At 40.3% G+C, this 25,256-nt stretch overlaps 1 protein-coding gene across 1 annotated transcript; it reads right to left on the bottom strand.

Annotated features, from left to right (window-relative positions):
* Positions 1 to 127: 127 nt before the first annotated feature.
* On the bottom strand, positions 128 to 15,127 carry lipea (lipase, hormone-sensitive a). The gene is made up of 11 exons (XM_079653087.1): positions 14,968 to 15,127; positions 13,016 to 13,260; positions 9,587 to 9,871; positions 9,092 to 9,182; positions 8,842 to 8,987; positions 8,569 to 8,754; positions 7,881 to 8,033; positions 6,906 to 7,050; positions 5,520 to 5,747; positions 2,134 to 2,525; positions 128 to 1,031 (listed from the first exon to the last, which is right to left on the bottom strand). The coding sequence occupies exons 1-11, from the start codon at positions 14,975 to 14,977 to the stop codon at positions 762 to 764; spliced, it is 2,151 nt and encodes a 716-aa protein (XP_079509213.1). The 5' UTR covers positions 14,978 to 15,127; the 3' UTR covers positions 128 to 761.
* Positions 15,128 to 25,256: the final 10,129 nt, after the last annotated feature.

Genomic DNA, 25,256 nt, shown 5'->3' with positions numbered 1-25,256 from the left:
TATCATTTACTTATTTACTTGATTGTTTCATGTTTTTACTAGTGGTTTTGGAATGTGATGGAGCACACGGTACCAAATCTACCTTCAGGTACAAATAAATAACCTGAACCTGAATAAGCACAAGCAATAATTTTTTACTGTTTTTATTTAATTCAGGGTTAAATATTTATATCAACAAATATAATAATGAATTTACAGTACAACAAGTTCCATTCATAACCCAGATCCACAGGGTGAAGGCCTCCTTTGAATATGTTGTAAACATGTGACTACTACTAACACTGGCAATAACCAGATTATCCATTTCATCCTTATATTATACTATTCATAATAACAATACAGTGCATGCGGAATGTTTTCCCTGTGCAAGTCAACTTATTTGTGCCATAATGTAGGCGAAGCTCGTATACTTGGAGCAGCTCTTTATTATAAAGGCACAAAAGCTTCTTTTTACATCATCTATCAGAAAATAAATGAATCAAAAGGCTGGTTTTAGTAGAGTCTGATATATCCTCAATGTGCGTTTGATCTAAATCTAAATCTTTTTAGAAAAATACTCCATTATTTCACCATTTGTCATCATTTAGTAGCTGTTTTCTTAATCGTTTCAAGTGCAGCATGCCTAAGCTTCCTCTACTTATGTCTTCATAATTCTCCCTGTCTTGTTTACTTTTTCTAAAATGTATTGCTTGTCTCCCACCAACTCATGTCAGATCTCTTTTTCATCCAAGAACTACAAAGTCCCACTCATGACTGATAAATCAGCCCGATGATGGACTGCTACTCTGATAGGTATCTTCCAGCTTTGGCCGTTTGCGGAGTGCAGGCCTCCGGTCTTCCTGCTGAAAAATTGCCCTCATTTGCTCCACGCACATCTCCGCAGCGCCCTCCGTCTCCTTGGAGAGCTGCGACAGGCTGAGGAAGCCGTGAGGCAGGTCCTCCACCACCGTCAGGCTCACAGGCTGGCCCATGTCTCGCAGCTTCTTGGCAAACATCACAGAGTCGTCCAGCAAGGCATCCAGAGCTGAGGCCTGCGAGGACACATGGACCATTCAGGAAACAAGCAATACAAAAAAGCTCAAACCTAGTTCTACCGCCATTTGTACTGATATATCTGCAATAAAGTAATATCAGCCTGGAAGATGTATTGGTCTAGCTCTATAATATAATTAAAACAAGTTTATTTATTTTACAATACTGTAGACTCTATTTTTATGTAAGAATACATTTAGATGTATTTGGTGATTTTGCAGTTTTCTGGAAAAGGCAGTGCTGGAGTAGTACCTTTTCCTGCTGGATATCTCATTGAATATTGCATATGCATCGTTAGAACAGCTATATAGGAAAGTTAATAGGAAAGCTCTCTCTCTGAATTGGCCTGTGATTGTACAAGTTCTAAAAAACAAGGTCATGTGGAGGTCGAGAAGTGTAGTTTTCTGTAATTCAACACTTCTTGAATTATAATCGGCTTAAAGGTTTTTATTGAAAAATCCCCTATAACTTCATCTAGAACTTTTATGTGCCTCTGCTCAAGTTAAACATATTATTATTATTATTATTATATTATTTTAAACAATAAAATACTCTATATATTAAAAAAAATAGAAAAAAATAAAAATGAACTTCCTTGAACTATTTTATTTTATTTTCTAATTGCACAATTTGACTCTAACTTCTTATGTTTGTATGCATCTTTTTATTCTATGTTGTTTTCATTTGCCTTTGTATTTATTTGTATTAAAATATAAAGCAACTATGTTACAAAACCTATTTTCCCAAATTTAACAAAATAAGTTTCTATTTGATTTGATCTTCTTTCTGTCCATTGTATAAATATTTTTGTATTACCTATTTTTATCAAATGTTGTCTTTTTATTGTTAATTGTATTATGAAAAAGCAACTGTAAAAAAAACTATTTTCTAAATGTAATTCTAATAAAATATGATAAAAAATATTGTGATTCCGATATTGATTGACTTGGGGAACTCTGAGCTTGTGTTTGTGAATAACACATGGGAGGAGTTTCAATGGGTTCTTCTTGTCAACACAGTGAACACCACCCACCCCATTTGAAAGCAGCAACAACCTCTCTCTCACCCTCAGCCTCCCTCCACTCCTCCCCCCTCTCTTACCACGATGTGCACTGGCGGCAGGCCTCTCAGCAGCTCGTCGGGAGACAACAGCGGCGACACAAACGGGTTCCTGATGATGGGGCAGGAAGTTGGGTTCACAAAGGCCAGGCACTCCGAGCGCAGGGGCTTAAAGCCCTCTGGGTAATCCGAGTCACTTCCACAATGAGGTGTGGAGGTGAGAGAGGGTGTCCTGCTAGTTTCATCGCCCTGATAGCTTCTCTGAGAGGACGACAGTGAGCGTGCTCCGCCGGTGGTCCTTGTGGGGTCCAGGAAGGACTGGATCCAGTTGGAGGCCCCTTGAGTGAGATCACCCAGCAGCACGGCGGTGTCTCTGCCCAGAGCGCTCAGACTGCTGCTCTCCACTGCAGGCTGCACCGTCTGACTGTCTGTGCCTGGGAGGGAGAGGATGAGCATCAGCAAGGGACGTCATGTGTTTTTTTGTAGTCAAAGCGTCCTTTACTACTTGAATGAATAAACATGGTTACATTTCTGTGGCAAATTAACAAAACAATAATAAAAAGAGGTGAAAACTACTGTACTGTACACATTCAGTGTGTTTAAGAAAAACAAAAAAATACATCTAGTCAGATCAGTAACTCCAGCACATAAGCATAAGTTGCTTACAAGAAGACTTGCAAGTAAGAATGAAGAACATTGCATAACTGATAAATACCATTGTTTTATGATAATAAAAAACAGTGATGCAAACACAGGTATGGTGAAAAAAGAGAGAACTATTCGAAGCAGAAAAAAAAAAGTGTAATATACCATCTGACAAAGGCCTGTGCTATAATGCTTCAATTAACTGGCTATTCTTTGTAATATACCGAGATCAGTAGGAGACAGAGATGTTAAGTTATAAATCAAGGGTTTTTATTATTATTTACAGCAGGGATGGGGAACCTTTTTCGTTTCAATTTTTACAACATCCTCCGAGGGCCATACATATTATTGAACTCAACCTCTGCTTAAAAAAATAAAATCACAGCCCATTCATTTCGCCTTTCTTTCATGCTGTGCAAAGAAAAAGCAACCTCTTAATCCAGATGTCTTACCATGACTCCCCCGGGAAGATTTTTTCTTAAATATTGAAGTTAAAAGCATCAATCTGGTGCACTTTGAGAGCAACATTAGGAGATCGATGGATACATCTCAACACCCATTTGAAACAGAACTGTAAGCAGATCTTTCTTTTTGGATATTTTACAAATCACTCCCCTTTTAAACTGTATTTTTGTTTATTAATAACAACTTTATTTTACTGTCATATAGTATTTTATACCTGTTTTTCATTTAGTCTCTAATGTCTCATTAATAACTATAATGATCATATCAAGGTGTGCCTTAACCTCACTGAGCTAAGGTTATTTGAGCCTCTCAGGAGAGAGCTCTCTTCCACCTGGTTGTGGAAAAGCTCTTTAAATTCATTAGCATAGCTAGCTAACCAGATGCTAATAACAACAGATCGCCACTGTGCTTACAACAAAAGACACAGCCACGCAAACTCTGTGGCATATGTACGGCTCCTTATGGGTACTGCAATATTTGAAGAGCTGGAGCGGCGTTCCGGTGCTCTCTGTCAGCACTCCTTTCAGACGAGACATATACCACGTGAGGACACGTTACGCTCGTGTTGTGTTCAAGGAACCTGTCCTAGGCCAGGAAAAACAGTCACTCGCTTGTTTAATTATTTTGCGATCTAGATTTCTTCTTATTTTTTGAAGTGAGAAGTTGTCCGTCAGTCGGATGGACGGACTGACGGACACCACCCCCCCCCCAGAAAACGAAAACTCTTCGGTTCTCCACGAATTACACAAGTCACCCAATTCAGCGTTAAAAAACCGGGAGGCGCCGAAAAGCGCAGAGAATTTGAGGCCTCCAATCTTCAGTGTGGTTAGCTTTGAATCTTCCAAAAACCTTGTCCTGGACATAGTTTCTGCAGAATAAACTGTGCAACAGTACAGTAGGCCCACACAAACTGCAGAAAACCGGGGCTTTGGGAACACTCAAAATTACTTAAAATTATTGAATTCCCATTTAACCTGTTAAGGGGCTTTCCCCCCCCGTTTTTTTCTCACAAAACTGTGTCTCAGGGCTTCTTAAAATGTAATAAACTATTCATGTGTCCTACTCATTTAACGGGAAGAAACTCAGCTAACTGATGATATGAACCATGTTTACTGAAACAAAACACAAGTCTCACAAGAAGCTAACCTTTTGCTAAATGAGCCCTGAGCGAAAAAATGCTAACGCACTCTAGGCATAAATCAATCGATATACTTATCGGATATGCACAAGCAAGCTTAGCTAACAAGCTGAGATTCCACAGATTCTAGAAATATAAGTATTATAACTGAGCGATCAGAACTCGCGACAGGGGAAGCAAATAGACATCACACGGCGTAGCTTTAGGTAGCAAAATAGGGAGATACGCTCACCTTTTGCTGTTATTCTGATCAAAAATGCGGCTGAAGGTTAATCCATAGGTTAATCCAATGTGTCTGTCACTTTGAAAAAAATATTGATTATCCATAATTCAATTTTTATGTCAAAAACGGAGTTCTCATATTAGCTGCTAATGATAGCTTCCAGAGTGTATGACAGCTTCCTGTTTTGTCTCCTTGAATGCGGTTCCAAACAACTCACAGACTGTACAGGGCGCTGACGTAGGCGCCCTGTGACCATCAGATTTGACGACGCTGATCGGCTGAAATTATGTTTCGGTGGCATAGTTTAAAGATAGCAACAGTTGGCTTCTGCGGCACTTGCTGCACTCTTGTCTGGGCGATGTGCATAGTGCCCAGACGAGAGAGGGTAATGATACACGGGCAAGGCCAGGCAGGAAACATGTGACTTAACTTTACACATCGTAACACAATTTTAAACGAGATTTTATTGTAGATTATACATTTTACTGATACCAATTATATAATATTTACCTTTTTTATAAAAAATAAAAATAAAGAATATATATTTTTATTTTTAATGTGGGAAGAGGGGGTGCGGCGCCCCTAGCGCCCCTATGGGCCGGCCGCCACTGGGTGTTATATAGATGTGTGTGCATGTAAATGGTCTGCAAAGGCTGGCATTTACTCAGTGATAGACATATCGGAGGTTTCCAGCAATACTACGTATAATATAAGGCTGACAAACAGAGCATGGGTTAATACACAGTATATATTTAGAGTAGGAGTGATTATGGCTTTGACAATACGGGTAAGCAGGTTGTTAATTATTATCATCCTGTTTTCCACCCACATTATCCGGTTTATGCATGAATCCCTCTGAGGTTCTATTTTCTGTTCCAGTGGCACCGGAAAGTGCTCTTGTGTTAAATGAAGTGTGAAGCAGCACACACGTAATGCTTTGCTCGCACACCCACATACCTGCATAGGCATTGATGCACTTTGTGAGAACACCCAGAGGCAACAGCGGGTCGATGAGCGTGAGCAGGCGGGAGGGCGAGGCGTCAGTGGTGAGCAGTGTGGCGGGGTAGGCAGCCATGATGCCGTCGGGGACTCGGATGCCGCTGGATATGGCCTTCATGGACACGGTGATGCAGAGGTTCCCTCCAGCGCTGTCCCCCGCCAGACAAACACGCTCGGCTGTGGAGCCTGAGGCACACACAGAACTGTTACAACCCAAATAATGATGAGCCTTTCAGCCATATATATATACAGTAAATAAGACACAAGGTTGGGTGGTAGCCATTTGTATCCGAATGATGGTAGGTATACATATGTTTTTTTTTTTTATTGTTGTTGCAATGCCTGGTTCCGATGCAATATTACACTAGGGGCTATTTTGACTAAGTTGAAAATGTGAAATTCTTTTAAAATTTGAATTATTTGAAAATATGCCTTTTTTGATCAGTTCAGGTTATTTAATAAAAGAAGGTTGGAAACATTTTCCGTTTTTTCAACAAGCAATGTGCAATATGTTTTTATTCAAGCACAACGGAGTAGACTTAAATCTTGTTTTTTCTTTACCACAATGTATGTAAGTGCGATTTTCAACTGCACTGTCACATTCCTATCGAGCAGCAGTGATCTAAATTGTTTTACATAACCATTTCACGCGAAACAATAAGTTAATATTTAGGAATCCCTGCGTTTCAATATGTATTATCAGTGTACATTCAATTATTTTAATTTTAAGACAGTTGGTTGGACAAAAAGTCACTTGGTGATGTCATTTGTTATATTTTAAAGATGAAACAATAAATGAAAACAAAATCAGGAAATTAATATACAATACAAATTCCTTTGAAACCAAAATACCATTAATCCTTAATCCTATCATTATCAGTTTAGTTTTTAGGTCTCTATTTGTTCCACCTTTTCTGCATGGGACTGGGGCCAGATGATCCTTTCCATGTTCCATATACTGATAGTGTACACATAACAGTTCACATGCTGCTTTGAGTACATCATGCACCCCTCCTCCAACCACTATCACTATTCATACAAAATGGGTACAATCTGTACATATGGAAAGTGAACATTTGTAAGGGGTGAACAAGTTCTCTTTTGCCCTCTTTGAACAAGACATACTGTATGATCACATATATGCTTAATCCTCTTACAATTTACGGCAAAATACATGCATATAAAAATACAAACACACCCTGAAATCTCGAGACTACAAATAATTCCCTTCCATATAAGTGACAATCAATTTACGTTTTTTGTACATATGAATCTGTTTAAACCAAATACATTATTCTCCCTACGGGTTTAGTGTATGGTCTGAGTGTCAGGCTGTGCACGTACCCAGCAGATGGCAGTTGTTCAGAGCCCAGCAGTAGGCGTAGAAACATTCCTCCAGAGCTCTGGGGAAAGGCGCTTCAGGTGACAGAGAGTAGTCCACGGAGAGAATGGGAACATTGAGCTCCTTCGACCAAATCCGGAGATAATTCTGATTCAAGAGAGCAGAATAATGAGGTATGATGTAATGAAAACATGCTTATTAACAAATATTGTTATCAATTTGTGGACTGAAAGATCTGCTTAATGTGCTTTAAATGACTTTTATTAGGAGGGGATTACAAGTATTATATTTGTGGTAGTACTAGCCTTATGTAAAACTTATTTGAGTCTTGTGTGTTTTATTTTTTGTGCACTTTTGCGTAATTTCCTCTATACTGTAGTTGCCATTGTTATTATTATTTGTATTCAGTTTTAGCTTGCTGAGGGGGTACGAGTGGTGGGATGTACATCAAGGACGAGTAAGAGAACAGATGGTGGGAAAGGGGGGCCGTTTGATATTCTGTACATTATAGTAGGGCTGCACGATGTGGAAGAAAGTAACCAATTGCAATTACTTTAACTCATATTGCAATATGATTTGCGATATTAGAGGGAATGATTTTTTTTTTAACATTATTCACATTGTCATTTAAATATTAAATAATAATAATAATACATGATACTTGTATAGCGCTTTTCTAGAAACTCAAAGACGCTTTGACAGAGAATATTAAAAAACAACAACAACCGAAATGTTGTAAATGACTATGATATTGGACGGATTTCTTAAGATGATTTCTACCAAATATAAGTTGGCCATGACTTGTCCAGCTTCATAAAACTGCATATTGCACTATAGTCCATATTGACATTTTGATTCATCATTTCAATTTGTTATTGATAAGGGGAATTTTTTTTATGTATTCCAGAATATTTTGAACATCTGACAAAGATAAATTCCATGAGATAAGCTAAGGTTAACCCCAGCATGTGCATTACCTCATGGGATCTGGAAGTCTGGGCCACAAAGCCCCCCCCGTGGAAGTGTATGAGCAGCCAGGGGGAGCGGGGCTGCTTCTGCACCCAGGGGAGGTGAGAGGCTGTGATGGGGGGAGGATCCTCTCGAGAATAACTAAGCAGCTCTTCACTCTCCTTTAAGTTAGAGGATAAGTCATCATGTCATTATTAATAAAGGACACAAATCAATAGCACATTTTCCCATATGTTTGACGTCAAAATATAAATCTTTAAACCTTCAGAATATTTATTTTTGTTTTTGTATCAGATATAAAATACTTTTTCTTTTCCCGTCTTAGAAAAGACACATTTTTCGGACATACATATTTTTTGTAATAACGAATGTATGAACACTAGTGTGTATTCAACATTTATTTGAAAAAGCTTGGGCATACACATACAACACAAATAATGTAGCTGTAATTCGCATAAAATAAGGCTTGGATTTGACAGTATTTCAAGCCAAATGACTTGTGATTGTTTTCTTTACATTTGTATACGTGTGTATTTGTGCTGAAAACAACCAAAGTAAACTAAACCAAACTAAACATAGCATGAAAGTGGACGCTGAAATTAAATGAATTTATCAAAGTAGTGTTTGTCTAAGTAATCTTATGTCTGATTCCTATCTGTTTCCCTGAACACGTTCCTCTCCCCTGGGCTGCCTCACCTGTCCTACTCGAAGCTCATGGGAGATGAGGCGCATGTGGACCGGCCCAGGGCCCCAGTGGGCTATGGGAGGAGAAATGGTGGCTGTTAGTCTGGGGTCCGAAGCCAGGGGAAGGCGCAGAGTCACAGGAGGCACAGTCAGGGTCAAGTTTATCTGCACCGGGCTGGAAGCTATTCTGCTGAAGCCCTGCACAGAGAAAGACATGCCGCTAAAACATTAAAGAGGATTTTATATAATTTGAGAGCCAATAAAAGAATATTTGCCCCTGCCTACTGTCAAAAGGCCGGACTCTGTGAGGTTCCAGAAGGACTTCCAAAACTGCATGTTCAGGTTCTGGGTAATGCGTTCAAATTCAGCGCCCCGCAGCTCTGGATCCATCACGTACTTCCCTGATGTGAGAAGGGAAAGGGCGGCCAAACCTGGAAGAGGAGGGAGGATTTAAAGCATGAAATCATCTGAACAAGGCACAACGGGACATTTCATCAATACATAACGGAAAGTAATGAAAGAAAAAAATACTTACCCAAGCCAGACTGCTGTTTACCAAATGTCTCTCCATATGAAACCATGCTAATGACAACGGTCTGGAGGAACGGTCGGAGAGACGGTGAGAACTGTGAAAAGAAACATTGAACCATTAATAATACAAGCTTTAGCTTCATATAATATAAACAAGGGAAAAATGACAAAAATATATTAACTCCCACAAAGCAAGGTTATAATAAATTATTTATATTTCATTAAATTAGTAAATTAAATTAAAGAAAATCATAATAATGAATGTTTTGAATTTTTGAATTTATATTTTAGTGTTGACTTTTAATTAAATATACAGAATACATGGTTGAAGAACTAAAAATGATGGCCATAATGTTAAAATATTCAAATTTTGGAATACCCTTATATTATCGCACTCAAAGTAGCTTTAACAGAAATGATTTATTAATTGTACTTAATTTACCAGGAATTTAATGTTTTTATTTAGTTTTAGTGATTCATTCAGAGTTTGCTGTCTGACCTGAAAGCCGAGGCAGCGTCCGTAGAAGCAGGCTTTATGCATGGAGCTGTACTCCTGCACGAACCTGCCGCTCAGGTCCCCGTCCTGCAGCGCGTACAGCTGGCCGTACTCGTTGTCGTTGAGGAGCCGCTGGGCGAGGTGGAGCAAGGCGCGCAGCTGGCACAGAGCGCTGCTGTACGCCTCCATCTCTGAGGCATTGTGGTCCGCCCTGAAGAAGGCACTGTTGTAATTAGAGGCAATGTAGCGTCCCTTGTGAATGATGTGCAAAAGGCAAGACAGCAAAACCTGGAAGAAAGATAACAATAATAATATATCTTCTCCTCAGAAGGTAGGTAGGGTAAGGATTTGTATATTTTCGTTATACAAATCCCAAGAAATCATCGAAACAAACCCAGAACAGTATTTGTAATCAAAGCTTGAAATAGTGAAGGTTTCTCTGTGCCTCAGAGCTCAGTTCTTGTTAACAAATGATAAATAAAAGAGTCAGTCAGAGTTACAGACAGGATTGGGAGTTGATGGTACTTTTGCCAAGAAATGACATCAGTTTTATTCAACACAACAAAGCCAGTGACACAGTATTTTTTAGTATTCAAACAACGCCTCCCTTTCAAGTATCCGTTTGTTGCAACAATAACACAACATCACGTTCCACGCATTTCATATTATTTATTTATAATTTTTAGGAACCTTACTTTAACACAGGGATGGGCAAATGGCAGCCCGCGGGCCGCATGCGGCCCCCACCTCCTCTTTTTGCGGCCCTCAGATTAATTTATAAACGTAATTAATAAAAGAAAGAAATATATATATATTTTAATTTGTAAACAAATTTAATATTCTTAAAACCAAGACTTTGTTTATTTGAAATCAGATGAAAACAAACTGTCACGGACCCTGCCGTGTTATCTATGATTACTATAAGCTTTTCATTCATAATTTCAGCGGGAGGGAGGAGGAGTGGTGCTGAGGAACAGCAGAGTGCGGGCTGACAGGTGTCTGTGTTGACATTCCCCTTATTGTGGAATAAGGGGAATGCAGAGACTGGCTACAAGTGTTTTAGGTTCAAGTTAGACAACTAATGTCTGGGTTAGTGTTCATAGCCGCTTTCACACCGCAGGACTTAACGTACTTTAGTGCCGGCACTAAAGTACCACGGCACTGAATCCGCCAGGGCGATAGTGCCAATCGCATTCCCACCGCAGTACTTTCCCTGAGGCAAGATTACGCTGACGTCACTTCGTCTTCTCTGGGTTTACTGGCAGGCCGCAAAACCACTTCACGGCGAGTACAAAAAAAACCGAGAGAAGAAGAACTACACGGGGGGAGGGGGTATAAAGCACACCCGCTGTACATGTATATATATATATATATATATATATATATATATATATATATATAATAGGCAGGCTCAGCAGACAGACCGTAGTGTAAAGATAAAGTGTCACATGATTATCTGCTAAATAGTGAATTCAGCATCAACTTCACCAAGATGAAGTTCATATCTTCCTAAGATACGTGTTACTTTATGTCCCAACTAGAATCCGAGCTCAAATGACTCAAACCAACAAAATGTCCAAGCAAAGAATCATGTGCACCATGAGGCTGGGTTATAAGGGGAATTTACAAATATAATACCCCATTATAACAATGGACTTTATCTTTATGTATTTATTATATATTACCCCCTTAGGCTGATTTTGGAAAAGGACATTAACTGTTGTTTGGTGTTTTCCCCTTATTTATCTAAAACAAATGACATGATAAATTACTTGTGTTTATGTGTGTAAGACTTGTGTTTCTGCGCCTGCCATTGCTGCACAAGGTTGCAACATTGTAGATAAATTGAACCACCGACACCTGTCTGCTCTCACATTCTTCTATTTTGCAAATTTGGGGTGGGACACAATAAATAAAGCTTCGCCAGTTTGTTTGTTTTATTGCACAGTCAAGACATAACAATAACGGCATCACGCCGCTCAATTAGCTTTTGCGAACATCGCTCAAAACATTTGGAGTTGGGAACTGCTTTCTGTAGAAGCTGCTGCATCCCGTCCTCAGAGTAAATTGCCAGAAGCGCAGACACTTCCTCATCATTCCACCGCTCCGGTGTTGTAGTACGTGTGGTCATAACTGCTTTAAAGTACAAAAAAACTACTCGCTCAGGTGTGGATGTGGTTTTGTAGCGAGGAAAAAAATGGCTGCCTAACAAAAAAAATTCAGAGTCTAACGGGGCGTGGTTTGCAATTCGCCCAGCCAATAAAAATAGAATAGAAATTGGCACTCTTTTATCACCAGGTTCGTACCACCTCTCTAGCAGGGACTGAAAATGGCCAAAAGAGTTCCCGGCACTGAGTAGACCCGCCGGTACTAAAGAACCAAAGTACCAGGGAAAGTCCTGCGGTGTGAATGCGGCTCATGACTTCATGTTTATGTCATCTTAATGGTTAATCTCAATACACACACATTTTCCGTGCTTTCCAATAGCTTAAAATAGTTTTATTCCACTGTTTAATAACCTGTTCAATACAAACATGCCACTTGTAAAAATGAAATAACATCTCTGTGAACTGATATTTGTTTAGGGGATGTTCCCTTTTGATTGTAAAATGTCAATGAAGATGTCAGACTTAGTAGGCCTATATTTGCTAATAATTACATACAACACTGTGTGTGTGTGTGTTCCAAGTGAATCTGAGGCCCCCTGGTGGCCAGTACATCAATGATGTGGCCCCCACCACCATCAAAGTTGCCCATCCCTGCACAGAAGCAAATTGCGCATCTGCTGGGTATTTTTTATTGGCTGTGGATTTTTTTGCATTACTAAAAATGTTGTGTGCTAGGTATCGGACCACAATAAACTACAGTTACATTTCCATGTTGATTACAAGTAAGGCTTGGAATTGAAGAACCTAAATATCACAAAAAATAAATCTAAAGACGTACATTTTTTGAAATGATGAATTACTAAAGTTAAGCTACTAAGATTTTCACACAGTATAACACCGAAGCTACACATGATCCAATTCGTTAGTGTTGTGTAATTATATACTGTACATTATCTACACAAATTGGACCATTTTGGAGAAAGCTGCAATGATAAAAAAAAAAACATGTGTTATTCCTTACTCATATCAAAGTTCACTTGTTGCAGCTTCTCATAAATTGAAAATAAAAATATTTAAATTGTTTCATTATTGTCTGACATTTTAAAGACCAAATAATAATGAAATGTATCTAGAATAAATCTATTATAATGAAGAATTATTAGTTGGAGTCCTAATTGTTATAATAATGACTATGAATGTTAGATGTAATGCCTTTAAAACACTAACAAAGAAGAAAGAAGTGAAATACACAACAACACTTTTTGCATGAAGAGAGTAGAGAGGATTCACAGCTCAAATATGAGCGCTGAGGGGTCAGTCGTACCTTCACCAGTGTGCGGTAGCCATTCCCCGGCGTCTGTGCGTCAAAGTCATAATGGTGGAAGACGGCGGTGAAGCTGCCGACCACCGGCTTCAGGGCCTGTCCGTGCTCCTGAATCTGTATCAAACACGTCACCAGGCGCTTGGCAACAGCGCCGTACGGCAAATCAGATCCACACAGAAAAGCAATGTTGTCTTCACATACTGTCTCCAAGGATGCAAACACAATCTTGTAATCCATATCTGACGCTGTAAGAGAAGGACAGACAAGAGAATAAATACTTCTGTGGCTCTCAATGCAGCAGACATGTGATGTGAAGACCGAAGGGTAAACACACAGATCCTCATGACCTCATCCATTGCAGCAAAGCTCATTGCTCTGGAGATAATAGTCTTGTTATCTGTTTATTAAGGGGTTGAAGTTCTATAAAGCCTGAAGATAGTACTTTGGAACAAGGTCAGGCAAGACTAGCTGGAGGAACTACAGGATTCAACTTTTTTCAGTTCTACAAACATACTTGAAAACATGTCAACAAAAATAACAACATTGAACAAACACTGATAAGAAATGTCATGTATATTTTGTCCTTCTATGTTAATCCAAAACAATATGGCGTTTTATTTTGATTTGGTTTGTCAGCTTTACCAATTGCTCTTGCTCTTTCCGTGGAGGCTCCTTTTTACAATTCTTATTTGATGTCCAAACCTCTACATCAAGAAGCCTGCCATCTTTATAGATAATTTACATAGTCTGATCATAAATAAACTTAATTAAATATAATTTGTCCTTCTTTGTAGTATTCATGTTGTCTCTAAATGACAACTTATCATACACAAACGGACTACATATTTGGGATGACATTAGTACATGTTATCAAGCTACATTAAAGCCATCACGTAAATGTGAAGACATAATGTGCAGCGCAATGCACATTTTATGAAAAGCAAAAGGTCTCTATTGTGCTGCTGTCAGGCTAGGCTGTAATCAGAATACTAAACACCAAATAAATAGTATAATTTCAAAAAATGTTCCGTTAATTTAATAGTTTGTCTCACTATGTGTTTATCTAAATGTCGTCTCCACACAGCTAGAAGTATAATTATGTTCTCTTGATTACATTTCCATCAACTTCTTGCCCTGAAAACAGTAACATTTAAAAATACAGGATATGAAGAATATTAAAGTCATGCTTAAAAGTCTGTTTAAATTTAAAAAAATGAAATCAAGTCCACGAGTTTCAGTTTTATTTTCAGTTTCTGAGGAATAGGTTGTATCAGGCTTTGGCCTTAATTACACATTAAAAGAGTAACATAACATAATAGACTTAACAGTGAGTAAGAATATTGTTGTCTTTTTAATACTTTAATACGAGTTTTGAGCTTTCTGTTTTGCATAACTCAGTAGGCTACTTGACTCCTTTTGTTCCCATCCTGAATCTCAACATTTGCCCTACATAAAAAAACACGGTTGTCCTTCAGCAAACCCTTCAAAGCTCAGAGACGTTTAACCAAAAACAGCTGATGGTGACGTAAACTGTCAACAGGCTCTCCTCTGTTTCTGTCCGACACAGGGATCGGTTTCCAGCTCCACAGATATCAGCTTCTCATGCTGGTAAAACGCTTCGCTTTAGGAGCATTTTCAGGCTTCTTTCGTTAGCTTCTCTACATTCCTTTACACAAACGTCACTGTTTGATCCTTCACTATTTTAGCAAGTTACCGAGCCCATGTTAGCTACAGCCGGTGACACATATCTTCACCAACACAAGTTGGACGAGTTCAAACATTCGTACACTTTGTTGCTCTACCTTTTTACAGTCGTGTAAAAACGATAAAATACAACGACATAGCTTCATGTTTGTTTCCTAACATCTAGCGCCACCACAAACCGCCATGAATCTGCGTAACACGACTTATATATGTATGTTTGTGCGTTGTTTTTGATCGACTTCACTCACCGACGCGCATCCTCCTCTTCCTTGATGTTTCTGACAGAGACCCGCAGAATGCTGGGTAACGTCATGTGAGCAGAGCTCTATGGAAGGCCAAAAGTGCCATAATTCGCCCGTTTATTTCGGCCGGTTTTTTGTAAAAACGGCCGAATATTCAGGCGAATATTCGGACCTCCGCGAACATACACGCGCGAATATGGAAAGCCATTTGCGCCATTATTCGCGCGAATTAACGGGGAGGTCCGTTTATTCGCGCGAAACTACGCGCGAATAAACGTGGAGGTCCGTTTAAGTTCAAAGTTTCAGTAACCAATCAGTGAAGAGCAAAGTCAGACCAAAGCAATCTATAGATGAAAAGTTCCTGACATTGTGAGGCTGTAAATTGTACGTTATTCCAGATTTAGGGGACTATGTATTAATTTGCCTTTCAATATAATAAATATATCAATCAATATAACCTGCCTCCATTGTCTTTTAAAATAAAATCGCCTTACCCTTTTCCTTAACCCTCTGGAGTGTGAAGTGAAGGGTATTTTCTCAATTTGTAGATGTCTCCTTAAATCACCTTTTAAATGTACTTCTTATAACATGGCCTGGTGTTACATATCAAAATGTTCAGTCTAATGGTCTTGCTAGAAATGCAATGTCACTCACCTTAGAGCACTGTCTTATGAGATACTTAGCTTAGAAATCCGATTTTTGGAAAACTTCAAAACTGTTGTGTTTTTTGTGACGAAGGTAACTTCGTCACTGTGGACTGGTGACTTCGGGCCTTGCATATGTGCACATTTGTATACAATTTATACTATTGATTGATGTAGTGTTTATTGTATTTTATTTTGAAATGTGTTCCCCTTTCCCCATGTCTATTGCCGTTGATTGTGTGCACCTGGTGCCCTGTGTTGTCTCCTCCCCCCTCACCTGTGTCCTGTTGGGTTGATTGGGTTGGGCATTTAGGCTCTGGGGTTTTTCTGTTTGAGAGAATTGTGGGTGAGATCCTTGTGGCTGCTGACTGTGTTCGGGGGAACAGCAATTGAAGCTATGAATCATGTGCTTATGATTTGAATAAATGCCCACACCGGGTTGTATTTTGGATGTTCTGCCCCTGCCTCCTTGCTTGGTTGGGCCGCTCAATTGTCGGCTTCACAATAGGTGTCAGAAGTGGGATTGACCAAGTGAGGAGGTGAGAGTGATGGAGGAACTGAGGGAGATGATGAGATCACTCCTGCAGCTTCAGGCAGCCGGTGAGCAGCAGTTCGCACGGGTACAAGAACAGGAATCCATGATGGAAGAGGAATGGAGACTCCGGAGGCAAGACGGCAGATTGGCTAAAGGCTCGACGGGCACTAACTTTGCTGCTGGGGCATCAAAGATCCTGGCGGAGAATCGGAAATTGATGCGGGAGCAGAAAGAGGAGATGCGCTTAGTGGAGGAAGCTCGTCTGATACGCCTGGAGGAGGAGAAGAAACTGGCAGAGGAGAAGATCCGTCAGGAGAGAGAAAGTCAGCTGCTGGAAGAGCTGGAGGGACGGAAACGGCGACAGGCAGAGCTCGTGGCCCAGAAGGCCAGAAAGGAGGAAGAAGAATTGCAACGGGAGGAGCTGGTAAAAATCCTGGAGGGGAATAACCGCAAGCTGAAGAGGGAACTTGAGCGAGCGGCCGCTAAGAAGCTGGAGACGGTGAACAGCAGCCCGCAGCGTCACCTGCAGCGCAGCACGGAGGAGAAGGAGGAGCGCGAGAGGGAGCTCATCAGCATGACGCAGCAGATGGCCACGCTGATGCAACTACAGCGGTCCCGGGCAGTCCTGGCTCTCTGAGAAGAGCGGAGGGATCCAGAACCTCTGGATGAATTATATGAAAGGTCTCAGGAAGAAACTGACCACTCCGCAGCATATAGAAGAGTTCAAGAAACACCGGGCGGAGTGGAGACACCTGGAGGAGAGCAACATGGCCAAAACTGTTAAGACACTGTGCTTCCTGGGTAGAGGGGTAAGGAAATGTGACGAAGGTAACTTCGAAGTTCACTGTGGACTGACGGCTTCGGGCCTTGCATGTGTGCACATTTGTATACAATTTATACTATTGATTGATGTAGTGTTTATAGAGAGGCGAAGTCCCGCCCATCTACTTCCGACCCATGGGACCCGGAAGCGGAAAATTATAAATTGAAGTCAATGGAGAGAGAAAAGTAATCTTTCGATCCCGTTTGAATTGTGCCACGAATGACACATATGATGTTTGTCAATTTAAAAGAACATTTTGCAAGTCAAAAAAATAAAAATGTGTCATAAAACTGTGAAGTTACACATTTTTTTGTGTGAAACCGCTCAGTGAACTACAGGTCTCTGGACTCGCACAATACGCGTCACCATCACAAAGATGGCCGTCAGCAAATTTCACCTGTTTCTTTCAGAATGAGGCGAAAAGTATAAAACGAGGTGAAAATCACTACAAGTCTGGGCATGTTGAGAGCTGTACATACTAGGGATGTGCATCTCCATCACTGAGGCCGATGCGATGCGCATCTCGATACGTTGCCACGATACGATACATTAACGATACCTTTGAAACACCAGGCGATGCGATACGATACGATTCACCCCTGTTGCGATACAGTTCGATACGATTTGATTCAACATTATGCGATTCGGGGCGATACGATGCGATTCAACACGATGCAAAAATAATGATACTTCAATATGGTACGACAGAGGATTTTTGTTTTATTCCTTATATGCAGCAAATCATACATTAACAAAAAAGTGCTTTACATATTTGGTACTGCACATCCCATCATGCCGTTTATTTTTGTACCTTTAAAAGCTCTCCAGAGTACAATTGTATAACACCTCACAGTTAAACAATGTAAAGATGCATTGCTCATGATTAACAATGTGCAAATAACAGCTACCATAGAGCAATGCCCATACAGCTGCCAGCCTGATGTGCTTAACACTCAAAGGCTAACTCACCAGTGAGCAGAAAGCAGTGGTTTCTATATGAACAATAAAGAAAACAAATAACCTTTCACAAACAGGTATTTCATAACTGCTTACAGTAAGGAAGACATTTACATTATTATTGGCCGTCACAGGCTGCTGTAAGCTAAACACCTCTCTGACAGAACACCTCACTGAGTGATTTAACTCATATGTCTCACTTTCAGGTTTCTCTTTTCAGCCGCAGACCCCACGTCGCCTCTTTATGTGCGTCGCTAAGTTCCTCGTACTACTTGTGTACTTTAAAGCGGCTCGGCATCGTTAACAATTTGCGAGTGATTTTTCAAGTTGACCGTCTGTAGTAATAGTGCCGCGCACATATACCATCAGGACGTTACTGATGGGGTGCGGCTGCGGAGTGATACTGTGTGTATGCAAGTCCGCATCTAGGACGGATCTATGTATAATGGCTGTAGACCTGTTAAGTAATAAAGATACCTCATACAAAGGTCTACGGATACCTTATTACTCTCCATGACCTGCGGTCAACTATATAGCATAAATGACTATTACACCGTCTTTCTTGAACAATCCGAAGTGTTGCCAAACGTTTGATTTGTAGGTATTCTTCGGTGCGCTGTGTTTCTCTTTCTCCTCAACTTCCGTGTGTGTTGATAACTGAGACTCTCGTTCTCCGTAGTGGCGAAGCAAATATCAAAGATCGTCTCTGCTGAACGTTGACAAGATAAGGGGATTTTATATGAATGAATCGGTTTTTTACCGATGCAAAGACGCTACGCAATCGATGCATCGCGAGTTCAACCCAAACTGTAGCCGATGTGCACTCTTTCAATCGGTGCACTCGCATCTTGAACGTTTATGCCGGTGCACCGATGCGAATCGGTGAATCTTAACATCTCTAGTACATACACGAAAGGGGAGTTAGTCGGTTCTGTAAGAGCCAGCATGCGGGACCGGCTTTACAAGGTTTCAGTGAGTAATATGAGTGCAATGTTTAACGTTAATGTCAGCTAGCTAACATTAGCTAACAAGGTATACTAACGTGTTTTTGTTTTAGCAACTAGTTTTCTCCTTAAGAACTTCGTGGTCTCTGTGTATGCTGTGGATAACATTAGTGTTCACAAGAACAAGATACACTCCCGTGTTTTGTTTTAGTTGCTCTTCAGATTGAAGCGGCCAGTTTTATATCGACTATATGTGTGATCTCCTTTTTACATCTCGTTGTGTCATTTCAGTTTATTTGCTGTGTGTAGATTCAAGGATTTTGGTTATCTTGTCAATTTGTTTGGTTATCTAGTGTGTGTGACTCCCTCTGGTACACTGGTATGTGTTTTCCTAATGTAGAGAGCATTGATTAATTAATAAACTACACACTGACTCTAGATCCTGACCAAATCCTTTTTTGTTGATCAAATGTTTTTCAAAAATGTATTGTATATTATATAACAGCTGCACATCACAGAGCGGAGTCTCTGCCAATGTGGACCACGAAGGAGCCGATCATCATCCCCATCCCCAAAGACCCTGCATGGCATGGAAATCTCCTCCTCCTGGAAAAATTCTACACCCAGCATATGCTCCCTGTGTTGGCCAGTAGAGAGGAGGACATTTAAATAAACATACTCTTAACACCCTCGGACTCTGCATTGTGTTTCGTATGTGTGATGGGGTGTTATGCAGAGGGGAGGAAAACAGGACACAGCAGATTGGGATTGTGGTGGAGATGCTGAGCAGTTATTTAATTGTTGCATGTAATTAATATTATACTGCGTGCTTCTTAGTTATTCCATCTTTTAAATCTGTTATTACCGATATTTCACAAATTCTTCATGTAAACTTAAGAACACAGCTGTATGTTTAGTATGTCAACTTTGCTTGGTTCATCTTACTTGGGGGCAGCTACATGGATGTCGGTGCAGTCCACAATCATTTTGCAGTTGAAGGCAGAATGAATGAAGGCAGAATGAATGTATTTTTGAATCAGAATGAAGCATAACTTCATGTCATACAATACATTGACTTTATTTGTAATTGTGTAAAAAAATATGAGCATAGATTAGCAAGCAGGACCTGCAGGAACAGAGAATGGTGATGGATGGAGCTGGGAAGAGAGAAGAATAAAGAAAAAAGATCATCTTTATTATCGGTTATTAAAAATTCAATTTCAAAACAAGTTGCCGCTCCTACAGTTTTCTAGTATGTAAAGATGATTTCACATGACCAATGCAAAATATCACACTCAATACATGTGTGTCTCTGTGGGGTGTATTGTGCCTTTGATGTATATAAATAATATACCATAACCAAATACTATTACGTACAGTGGAAATCAGGTTGCCAGAGCAGGTCAGTCCAGTGTGCATGTTCCTCAGGGTCTCAGCAGTTACAGGTGAGGTGAAGAAAATAAAAGAGAAAAAGGTCAGTAACAACACTTTAAAGTAACAACACTTTTAATAATTATCCCTTTTAATAATTTTCTCTCAGTAATCACTCAACTACTGCCTTTCCAACAAACAGATTGACTCACCCTCACTATCATCACAATGAAACACGTCCAGAAGAATGTCATGCAAAGCTGCCTGCCTGCCATGTTTTCCTTCGACTCTCCCTGAACTGCCTGATCTTTTAATGTTCAATGTTAACCATTTGTGCAGATAGCATTAAGTAGAAAAGATCAACGATGCTAATGTGGCGTTAGCCTACCTCCCGCCCCCTTAGCACCTGGTGGAGGGGGTGATAGGCTACTCTTCAAATGTTTCACAAAATACTTACCATCATGACTACTCTTACAGTTTAACATTTTGGTTTACTTCATGTTAAGGCTAATACAAATGACAAGGCTAAGTAATGTAATGTAATGCTAACTAACGTGCTCGCTACTAGCTATGTAGCTAACTTGACTATGTTCCATGCAAAACATGTATATTACCTGATATGCAGAGTTGGGTGTAACGGAGAAGTGTAACGCGCTACTTTTATAATTCAGTAATCACACTACAGTTACTAACATTGCCCCGACACGCGTTACTTCGTTACTTACAAAAAATCAGTCATAATCACACTGACAGACAAGAGGGGTTTCCGCCACAGGTTTATATGTACGTAATCTGCGCGTCCACATCGCCACGTGCAGTGCTGCATAAACATGGCTGAGTCAGCGATGACTTTCGAGGGGTGGAGGTATGCCCATTATTTTGAGTTTGTCTGAAGAATAGACAGGAATGTGACAGTGAGGTGCAAACTGTGTCCAGGCTAGAAGTTGTTATCCACTGCTGTAAACACCACGTCAAACCTCAACAAACACCTGCAAAGAACACATGCTAAGGTGAAGCTAACGCACACGCTATTTGTTGTTTGTTTATATCACGTAGTCTGTTCTTCTTCTCTGTCTTCCGGTTGTTGCCTGTTTTGAATGACGAATACACACAGCCGCCGGCTGCTGGTAAAGAGAGTTATTGTCACTCACGCATGCGCAGTTCGTACTTGCTCGGCGAGTAAAGTAACGAGTAAAGTAATGAGCAAAGTAACGAGTTACTTTATGTCGAGAGTAACAAAGTAGTGTAATATATTACTTTTTTAAAAGTAATATGTAATATGTAATATATTACTTTTTTTCTAGTAACGACCCCATCTCTGCTGATATGTTAGGTCCAACGACTCCTGGGCTGAAGTCGAATAGTCCATTTAGCTTAGGAACCTTCCTAACGGAGTGAAATGACCCGGAAGTTCCTCAGTGGCAGCCATGATAAGTGCCGTTCGAATTCTCTAGAATGATAGGAAAGGAGGTTTCAAACTTCCTTTATAACCTCCTTTAGCTTAGGAACCACTGGACCTCCCTAACAGAAAGGAGAGGAGAAAATGCTGCCCCACAATGCCTTGCAGCCGCAGCATTGACGTCACACAACAGTCGGCCGTTCACGGAAACAAACGATTATGACGGAGAAGTTATATCATGAAAGTTACGGTGCTTATTAAGCATTTTAAAACGTATGTGGTAACTTGCCAAAGTGCTTTGTTTTGAACGTTCATCAGTATTATCATCAAAAAGAGAAATATCAACATTAGTTTTTACTGAAATCATCAAATAAAGTCTACATCAACAGCTGTGTGGGGTTTGTTCAACTTTTAAAAGATGTTTGAATGGTGATATACACAGTGATAGATGTTAAGGACTAACGTTTATAATAAATACAAATGTATTTATGTATAAATACAAATGTATTGATTATAAGATAAGATATTTTCATACATTCATACGTATTGGGATCATTTGTATTAATGTGGACCGGAGGGAGAGGGTGACGAGCAAAACTTTCCTTTTTTATTTAAATTACAACTTTGGTCATGAAGAATATGTTTCTCTGTTGTCCACGTTCATAAAGCATAAAACAACAGCATCAGAGCACGGTGCAGAGTCTCTAGATGAGTTTACAGTAGTCCCTCGTTCTTATTAAACATCCATGTAGTCCGTTGTATAGAACCCTGTAGTTTCCATAGTTTCACCACATCAGCAGACGCACACAATGACGTCCGCTGGCGCATCATAAACACGTCGGATAGTGAAAGTGCATTCGGATTCTCTAAATTACCGCAGTCTCTTCTCCTAAGTCCTTTTGAATTCTCCTATCCACTATCCCTTAACCCCGTGACATTTCACTCAGAGGTCAAGGAATAGGAGATAGGGTTAGAACTTAGGAGCTGATTTTTAAACTATCCGACCGCAACCCTGGTCCTTTCATCAGACGGGAAGCGATAGAACGAGCAAGTGGTATGATCACGTTTGTGATTACAACCTGGTACAAAGCACACAGGCATCTTGTGAAAGTGAATTTATTGGAGCAATCTCTTATTTTTATTGGAGGGAATAAATCAGTTATGAGATCTGTTACAACCCTGGTCGTTATGTGTATTGTGTGTAGAGACTTTTCCGTCCTCCTGTGTCTGTGTGTAGAGATGTTTCCCTCCTCCTGTGTGTGTGTGTGTGTGTGTGTGTGTGTGTGTGTGTGTGTGTGTGTGAGCAAGCATGTGGTGACATCACTTACGCGACCCAGAATGGGATTTGGGATTTGTAGTCTTTCTTGTTGCATATTTTTCATAGTCTTATATTTGAACAGTTTTACGACAAACTGTCACTTTTTTGACATGGAAATGATTGTTTAAGATTGACAAACATCATATGGGTCATTCGTGGCACAATTCAAACGGGATCAGAAGATAACTTTTCTCTCTCCATTGAATTCAATGTATAATTTTCCGCTTCCGGGGTTCCATGGAGCTCCTTGGAAGGGGAGGGACTTCGCCACTCTATTGTATTTTATTTTGAAATGTGTTCCACTTTCCCCAAGTCTGTTGCCGTTGATTGTGTGCACCTGGTGGCCTGTGTTGTCTCCTCCCCCCTCACCTGTGTCCTGTTGGGTTGATTGGGTTGAGCATTTAGGCTCTGGGGTTTTTCTGTTTGAGAGAAGTGTGGGTGAGATCCTTGTGGCTGCTGACTGTGTTCGGGGGAACAGCAATTGAGGCTGTGAATCATGTGCTTATGATTTGAATAAATGCCCACACCGGGTTGTATTTTGGACGTTCTGCCTCCTTGCTTGGTCGGGCCGCTCAATTGTCGGCTTCACAGCTGTTTCAGATTTGGTTTACCAAAGTCTTTGGTTCACAAAAGTAGTAAAATATATGAATTAGACTATAGGCCTATATAAATGTGTTGTTCATGTCTAATGTGTAAATTAGAATGAATTTGGAATAAAATAGTTCATCACTCTACTTTCACCATAGAAAAGTTACATCAGGACTGATTCATGACTTCATATTCCATACGGAGGTTCATGTAATGTGTACAAATACAAATTGAGCATTACAACTTCATTTTTCAACCAACTATTAAGTTAACATAAGAAACTGTAAAATCTCAATATCTACAATACAGGGTTCATACAATGATTTTCAATGACTTTTCCATGACCGTTACCTAATTTTCCATGACCACAAAAAATGACTCTTTCATGTGGCTAGCATGCGCTGCCTCGCCCATATTCGAAATATCAAATATGTTACAACACAGTTTGCATTTAGCACGTCTTGGGTCACTAGCCTCATCCCAATACCCCTCCTCGACTCCTCCTTTCCCTCACTCGCGTCCCTTCCTTGCATCTTAGCTCCGCCTCCGTAAGATGCGAGCAAGAGACACGAGGAGGTGACGCGAGGACAGAGGAGTCCTCAGGTATTAATTCAGTAATGAACAATTAAAGGCCCATATCAAACCTGCCATTTCTAGGTAAAATTATTGAAAAAGTTGTTTTTCAACAGTTGAGTAACTTCTTGCATTTAAATAACTGTTTGGATGTGTTCCAGTCAGGCTTTCGTCCAAACCACAGCACTGAGACTGCTCTTGTAAAGGTCTTCAATGACATCCACTTAAACACAGACAGTGGGAGAACTTCAGTGTTAGTATTATTAGATCTCAGTGCTGCGTTTGACACTGTTGACCACAACATATTACTAGACCGACTGGAAAACTGGGTGGGACTTTCGGAAACAGTTCTACATTGGTTTGAATCCTACTTAAAGGACAGAAACAACTTTGTTTCTATAGGTAAATACACATCTGAGTTGACAAATATGACATGTGGGGTACCTCAAGGCTCCATCTTGGGTCTCTTCTCTTTAACGTCTACATGCTACCTGTGACGACTTTGTCACTATGGACTGACGGCTTTGGGCCGGTGATATTGCAATTTATTAGCGTGATTGCACAGTACAGTTAACATTGCGTATTTGCACATAATTTATACTAATTATTGAAGTAGTGTTTTTTTAACTGATTAAGCCGTATTTATTGAGATCTCGTCTGGATGCTGGGATAAGGATGACAGCGGTTGAGTGTAATCAGGGTGCAAATAATATGTTGAATGTCTGTGGCTGATGATTGTGTGCACCTGGGGCCCTGGGTTGTCTCCTTCCCCCTCACCTGTGTTTAATTGCTCCCCCTCACCTGTGTCTAATTAGTCTGTGTATTTAAGTGCTGTTTCTTGGAGTGTGGTGGTGTGTGTGAGATCCTGGTGGCTGCAGGCTGGGCTCGCGTGAACAGCAGCAGGATTGAGGATGTGTGAACTTTGTGCATATTGTTTTAATAAATGCCCACCCCGGGTTATATCTTTGGACGTTCTGCCTCTGCCTCCTTGCTTGGTCGGGCCGCTCAACGGTCAGTCTCACACTATCACTGGCTCAGATAATGAAGAACAACAAAATAAGTTACCATAGCTATGCAGATGACACACACATTTACGTAACAATTTCACCAGGAGACTATGCTCCAATTCAAACACTGAGTAAG

The sequence above is a fragment of the Notothenia rossii genome, assembly GCF_949606895.1.
Source record: "Notothenia rossii genome assembly, chromosome: 10".
Lineage (NCBI taxonomy): Eukaryota > Metazoa > Chordata > Actinopteri > Perciformes > Nototheniidae > Notothenia > Notothenia rossii.
Note: the sequence above shows the minus strand (reverse complement) of the source record. Positions and strands in the feature narration are given on the sequence as shown.